This window comes from Poecilia latipinna, unplaced genomic scaffold (assembly GCF_001443285.1).
Source record: "Poecilia latipinna isolate Pla-1442-1.1 unplaced genomic scaffold, P_latipinna-1.0 Scaffold2798, whole genome shotgun sequence".
Classification (NCBI taxonomy): Eukaryota; Metazoa; Chordata; class Actinopteri; order Cyprinodontiformes; family Poeciliidae; genus Poecilia; species Poecilia latipinna.
In genome coordinates, this window is record NW_015115414.1 from 61,649 (window position 1) to 69,216 (window position 7,568).

Below are 7,568 nucleotides of genomic sequence, written 5' to 3' on the forward strand. Positions count from 1 at the left end.
GTGTGTGTGTGTGTGTGTGTGTGTGTGTGTGTGTGTGTGTGTGTGTGTAATGCTGCAGATCCATCAGATCCCGCAGTCACCCTGTGAATAAAAAGAGTCCTATAATTACAATCATATAGTATGTGGATCTCCGGGCTCTGGGCGCCATACCGCACCATTAGTATCACAAATAAGTAATAATTTGCTAATGACAACATTATGTTGAGTCAGTTTAGGGCCAATTAAAGTGAGTGATATTTACATATGCCTAATGAATCACGGAGCGTGGCAGTTCGGGCGGCCTCTAATGAATATTCATCCAGGCATTTCTCCCCTGCGCGCAGCAGTTTATAAACTGAATTATGGCTGATTTGCCCTTTTAAAAAATGAACATGGGCGCATCTCCCATAAGGAGGCGGCGAACAATAACGTCTGATTGTAAAAATGTTTTACTGCGAAAGTGCCGGTGAGGAGACGGCGGCGGCGGCGGCGACTGGGGCTGAAGAGGAGAGCAGCTCAGTCTGGGCCTGGTCCACCTTTAGGGGACCAACGAGAATATTTACAGTGGGCATTCAGGGTGGTCCCTCATGAGAGAGAGCCGCTATGGATGTGTAATTGATTTGCTTTGACTGGTTGTTTAGAGCAACCTTTTAGACGCAGCAGCAGTTGGGGGTTTTCCTCCTCCATCCCCTCCTCCTCCTCTTCCTCCTTCACGCCACCGCCGGTGATTTCTCCGGTAATTGCCCCCGCTGCGTGTCGGGGAGCGGGCTGTTGACCTCTCAGGTGCGGGATCAACAGGCGGCATCAGTTTGCATTCACAAGACGGGCTGCACGTTTATCATGCAAATAAGCAGCTCTTTCTATAGCAGGTGTCAGCAGAGCACTCAGTCACTTATTCGCTCTGCGGCTGCGGCGTCTGTAAACTGGACCGCCGGTCATTATCAAATCACAAATAGATAGACGAGCATCTGCAGATTAATGCAGCTGCGTGTCATAAAAACACAAACATCCTCTCAAGATGACCATCCACACGGGAGGCATCGCAATGACTTGGCATATAATCTCATTCAATGATACAAAAAATAATTATTTCTCTTTCTATAGATTTAATCCACATCAAACGGTTATATTTGTTGTTTTGATCACTATAACTTATATTTTATAAAAACCTAAAATACAGCTTTACCAAAAATTAAGAAAACAATAACAATTTAAAAAAAAAAAAAATATAAAAATTTTATTTTGTGGCCTACACCACGATGGGTGGCTGAAAGTAAGCAAGAAAAGGTCGCTACTGAACCTGACGGCCATTTAGTCCTTTATCTAAGCATATTGGTGAAAAGTTAGGTGGAAGGAAAAAGTGAGTTGAGTATTATAATTTGTTACATCAAACAAAACCACCTCTGCTACGCCCTTAACTCAGAAAGTGAGGTACAGTCACAGGATCACATCAGCTTGCTTGTGTAGAGATTTATGTACAGCAATGTCGTTTGGTTTGAGTGACCTACCAGCAGCAAAATTAAAAAACATGAAAAACAAGTAAAACGTAATCATTTTAATTCAATGTGTCCTTAGCTACTAACCGGATTGTAGCACTGAGTTTCTCTACAATGATTGTTTTGAAAAGAAAAAAAAAGTATGTTTTAGACTTCCAACAGAGTTTTACATCAATGCTGTCCAACACTTCCTGTCATTCTTCCAGCTTTATTTTTTTGAAAATTCACAGCTGGGGAGAAATCTCACATGTTTCACTTGTGATCTGTAAAAATGTGAAGTCAGAAGTGGCTTCTACTGTTATATCAACAGTACGTAAATTAGTTGGAAATTACAATCAATTTCAAATATCATTTGAATTTAACTAAATTGAAATTAATATCCTATTTTTTGACATTATTTAAATTTTTGGAGATGCAGGTATAAATAAATTACATATATGTTTCTGAATGGAGACGCATATAAAAGTGACATTTCTATACCTGTGATGCAAAGCAATTATTTCAGACATCCCAGAAATTACATAACTTGCATAACTGTCCACAATATTGCATTGCAATTTTATCCATTTTAAAATTTAAAATGCAATATTGGTGATTGAAGTTGAAAAAAATTAAATTTGGACAGCAAATTATTATTATAAAGATAATTTATTTGTTGCTTATGAAATTAAATAGACTCTGATGACGGACTGTTAATACGTTTCCATAGCAACACAACAAATAAATATGCAAAACCATTTATAATCGATAGCAACTCATGTTACATTTCAGGTTTATATTAACTGTATACAAGAAAAACATTTACGCTCTCAGTCGTCTGTTCTTCATCGTCGCTGTAATTTACTCAAACATATCTGCTGCCACCTTGTGGCCCACACTCTGAAGTACATCTGACTCACTTCACTGTAAACAAACCTCGAACCTCTGATGAGAAAGAAGGAAGCAGAGGTCAGGATTAAAACATAAAAGATGAACTGAGAGATGTTTATGCTGCAACAAAATATCCCGACTGCCCTCTTTGGTTTGGACTTCTCCTTTTGTTTCTCTGCAAAGGGTGCTAAACCCAGATGTTGATCAAGTGCAGAACCATGATGCTGCCAGCTATTGTCAAGGGGCTCAAACAAACAGGAAGCTGCATCTGTGCAGCACTTTGTACTGAAACCTCACAAACACAAATGTTGAAAGATCAGATCAGTATATAAACAGCAGCTGGAAACAAAGGACACATGGTGTGCCGAGCTCTGAGTGCTTTCCATTGTTTGCATTGTGAGCATGCTTTAGTGGTCTGTGAAAAGTTTAAGGCTTTGGTAACAAAGCAAGAAGAAATAACACAACCATGTGACCCAATTGTTGGCACCCTTGTACAAATGTTTGACAACCCTTAACACGTGTTTATCTTTGGTTACAGTTGAAAAACCTCACTCAAGAAAAAAAAATAGATTCTGTCAGGTTCTTATTTCTGTTTGAGTCTGAGTTCACCCTGTGCCAATTCTCTTCAGCTCACTCAGCCTGTTTTCTTTGTGTAGTTAGGTGGCCATAAAAGAAACTCGATCTGGTTTGTAATTCACAATTAAGCGGGGATTTTTTTCTCTTTACATATCCTGGTGTTTGAAAGAGTTTGCGATATCATGTTCCCTAAAACGTTTTCCATGTCCTTTAGAAGAGACCATGTCTGAAGCATTACAGATCCTCCACCGTACCCAACAATGAGCTTGAGGTGCCTTTCCACATCTTAACGCTTGATTTCACACCAAAAACATGTGGGGTGTTTATCACTGAAATGCTACACACACAGATCAAGTTAATGTTCCTGTAGCTTCTAGCTACGTTCAAACATCAATTGTGATAAGAGGACAGAACAAGATTCCTTATGGTTTTTTTTCCCCCTGCAAATAAATATTATCTGATGGTTAATATGGAGACTTGGTGACCCAAAGATGCCTCTCTGTGATGGAGTAGTCCTATCAAAAGATTTTCAAAACAAAAGTTATAGCTCCTTTTCCACAGAAACAGAAAGGGTTGGGCTGTCAATTAAGACAATTATATTAACTTTAAAAACAAGAAGAACAATGTTTTGTCATTTTCTAAATTTCTTGGCGTGGAAAAGACTTGTATCTACCAAACCAGGTAACTATTTTATAACAAACTAGGATCTAGAGGGTTTGTTGTTCGAACTTATTTGAATGTAAACTTTAAGAATGGTGATGTACTGTGTTATCTTACACCAGATGCCTGTAGCGAGCCTAAAAAGACAGAGTAATATGTAAACCAACAACCTTTTTATATCACATTTCATTGACCCACGGACCATATTCAAAGTGTAGGTCCAAATCGAGGCCTGTGTTATGCTATCGGTGGTTCGTAGTAAGTCTTTTGTCAGTACACAAAGCTGACATAGATGACCGACGCCTCTGGTAATTTTGCCAGGTGAAGGTCAGGGAAAGGCAGCGTCCCATCACTGTCTATGTGTGTCAGCACCGTGTACGTTTTGATCTCGGCTCCCCAGTCCAGCACGGAGCTATGGATGATTCCCAGTCGGGCCTGTTCGTGGTGCGCCGCTCCGCGCTCCCGGCCCAGGAAGATGTCCTGGATCTGAGGCGAGGACGCTCTGAAAGAGCTTCTCATTGCCTCAGCAACGAGGTCCATGTTGGTGTCCCTGTCCTTGTTGGACTTGTTTGAGTCAAATGCAAAGCTGTTGTCTCTGTCTTGGTTGGTGTTTGTTCTCTTGGCGCAGTTGGCGTCGGTGCAGGGGTGAAACGGCCTCTCGGGCACGTTCACCACCGTCAGCCTCTCCAAGCGCTGCACCGCAAAGTAACCCTCCTGAGAGAACGAGGCCGTCCCCCGGGGCTCCCCGGGAGGCCCGCAGTGGATGAGCGTGAGGTGCCTCACTTCCGAGTTGTTCAGCAGACGCATCACGGTGGCAGGAGACGAGAACCACACAGTCAAGTGTTTCCCCTGGAAAGCGGGAGTGGAGTGAGACAGGGGCCTGTGGGCGCTGGACAGCTGGAAGTTCTTACATCTGCAGTCGGAAACTGAAGTCGTGCTGCACGGCTGAGGGTCCTGGCTCCTGGAGTAGTAGATGAAGTTGCCGTGCGTGATGTAAGCCAAACGCAGGTCGGCCATCAGCGCACAGAGCAGCAGGTGGAGGAGAGGAGCGGGAGGGCTGGAGGGAGCCATCACGGCAGGACGAGAGTCTCAGGGAGAGGGCTGACCCATGGGCCGCGATGGCCTGTCTGGACCTGAGCCAGCAGAAAAAAATAGAAATGGAATAAAACCTCTGGCTTTAGTTGCTTTTTAAAAAAATAATCTGGTACAATTTCACAGATAAGCAGCCGGAGTTCCCACAGTGATGCATTCAGATCATTTCTTCTGTTCGTCAAAGTTACCATAAAACAACATTTGTTACTCAAAATTCCTGCTGTTCGACGTTTGAATGCCTTTCAGCAGGTATTTGATTAACTGTGTTCTTTGGTTTCAGGTTTAGTGAGAATTATTTTTTCATTGATGCCGTTTGTCTCCATCTTTGTTGCTATCCGAATTCCTTCCTGTCCTTTGACCCTCAACTGCACCAAACAGATGGTCGACCTCCACCTCAATCAAGCTTGGATGTTTTTAATAACTGCTGGTCATTTCTAAACAACCTCAGGGTGACGTCTCAGATACAGTTGTTTAGGTTTACTTCTGTGCATATTTATGGGGTGGGAAGAAGGGGGCAGGGATTTTTTTCAGGGGTGTCAGCATATGCCAGTATCTATCTATCTATCTATCTATCTATCTATCTATCTATCTATCTATCTATCTATCTATCTATCTATCTATCTATCTATCTAAATTGATTTTATTTCAGATTTACAATACGCTATTTCCATAATTCCATTTTGTTTTAGACTCTCTAGCTAAATGATCTGCCATGTCATGGACATTAATGATGATAATGAATCTGAACATATAAGAACATTTTCAATTTTATTTTGTTCTATCCACTGTAAGGCCATCAGAATTGCTAACATTTCCACTGTATAAACAGATAAATAATCAGCTGTTCTTTGCTTCTTAAATATATCTAGTTCAGGAATAACATAAGCAAATCCTGTTTTATTTGAAACCAAATCTTTTGAGCCATCTGTATATATAACTGTAAAGGATTTATACATATTCTTAATTCTGTTATTTACAAAAATTTCCCAGTTATTATCTTTACTAACTGGCATTTCTTTATAAACTTCTAGATCTACATTCACATATGGAAATAACCAATAAGGTGTAATTGGATAAGGCACCGCAGCACAGTATGTCTTTCCCTGTATACCTATTTCCTTAATGCATTTATCTGCTGCCCAGGCAAAACAGTCTATTTTAGCTTTTCCACTCTCCCAGCAAGGTCTCAGTATTCTTACTGCTGTATTATTCTCCTCCTTATGTCCCTGCAAACTTACCCAATAATTCAGCATAATTTGCCTTTGTCTTAAATATAAAGGAATCTCCCCCATTTCTACCTGCACTGCCAAAGATGGAGATGTCTTCAAAGCTCCACAACATAATCTCAAAGCTTGATTCTGAATAACTTCTAATTTATTTTTTTGCAGCTTGCCTGCAAACTACACTTCCCGCTACTTAGCAGTGGATGTCAGGTTACATTGTGTTGCATTCAATGTTGTCGGAAAAAAAGAGTTTCATGCGCTTAACGTCCGATTTGCCGTAACAATTTATTGAATTCATAGTCGCCAGCTGGGGTGGCAGCAGGGATGGCAAGGCTCTCGTTTGGGGTGGCAACTGCCCCAAAGTAGATCCGCCCCCTGCTTCTGTGCAAAGTGACTTAAATTTGCATTTTCAGGATTTTTGAGTATATCTCTCTAGGTTTTCTGAAGGTTTTTCAAAATATTTTTTGAGGTTTTCACTGCTGCTTTGTTCCTCCTCTGGTTCAGTCTTTGTTTTTCTAAAGGTCTAAAAAAGCCAATCTACAGCAGATGAATAGAATCCAAAAGGCATGCCTTTAAAAAATGTAAGTAAAAAAAAAAAAAATGTTGTGGTGCAGGCAGACCTCAGCAATACGTGTCAAACCGGTGTCTGACGTTTCCACTTATGTTGGAAAAACACAGTTTTAGCGTCGTGTTTCCATCAAATAAGAAACGCAATTAAAATCACGTGAATAAGTTTGTTCACACGATAAATGACTGAAAAACATTCTGCGCCATCATCCTGAAACTTACTCCTGTTGTTTTCTTCTTCTTTGTGGTTTGTGCTAGTGGCAACGTCAGGTTTTTGATCATGTTACTCGTATGATGTAAAAAAAAAATAATAAAAAGTTTCCATTGCAGTTCTGCAAAATAAACGAGTTTTGACAAGGCCAAAAACCACCTCATCCCGGCACCAAAATATTTTATTTAAAAAACTTGAGATTTTTTCAAAATTGCCGTGTTTCCATTAAGCAAATTTACTATCGAAATGTCAAATTGCACAATTGTGCAGACAATGGCAACACGGTTACTGAGAATATTCTCAAGCTTATGCTGCATATTCTGAGTTTTTAAAGGAAAAATCCTCAGTAGTTGGACTTTATTTCATGTATTTTGCAGCAGCAGTCGATGAAAAGTGGTCAGACTTTAATAACCACTGGTCATTTCTTAGTCATTTCTGATCATTACTAACCAGTGGTGTGAATTAAAGGCTTTAATTCACTTCACCTTTGCTGAGACTTGCAGTCTTGACCTTTCTGAGGGAGGAAAATGTGCATGTGTGTGACTGAACAATCAGACTGATCGCTCTGATTGTCAGGCCAGCAGATTAAAGCGTGAAAAAGTGACTGAATTAAAGTTGCAGCTTGTGTGAAAGCTGTGACGTTGCACTCTGATCCCTGACCAGCAAAGAACCGTTCATGAACGGGAGAGAGGGGGAACACTAAGGCCCTCAATAAAGTACTAATGAGGCTAAATTAGCCTAAGTCATCTATTAGAGTGATGAACCTACCAAGGAAAATACCAAAACATAGAGCAGAAAACCACTGAAGGAATTTAAAGTACACACATTTTTCTCAAGCCACCCACAGATATAAATACAAAGGTCCACTTAGTGTCAGGCTGTATGCTGTAAAAA

The 7,568-nt window shown here is 40.6% G+C and overlaps 1 protein-coding gene across 1 annotated transcript; it reads right to left on the reverse strand.

The window, feature by feature from the left end:
- Positions 1-1,682: 1,682 nt before the first annotated feature.
- On the reverse strand, positions 1,683-5,140 carry LOC106939196 (uncharacterized). The gene is made up of 2 exons (XM_015021514.1): positions 4,698-5,140; positions 1,683-4,664 (listed from the first exon to the last, which is right to left on the reverse strand). Exon 2 carries the CDS (start codon positions 4,650-4,652, stop codon positions 3,852-3,854), a length of 801 nt encoding a protein of 266 aa, XP_014877000.1. The 5' UTR covers positions 4,653-4,664; positions 4,698-5,140; the 3' UTR covers positions 1,683-3,851.
- Between the last annotated feature and the right edge of the window lie 2,428 nt (positions 5,141-7,568).

What these genes read in the sequence shown, in the direction of transcription:
- LOC106939196 (XM_015021514.1), bottom strand. Translation starts at nt 4,652, where the DNA reads ATGGCTCCCTCCAGCCCTCCCGCTCCTCTCCTCCACCTGCTGCTCTGT.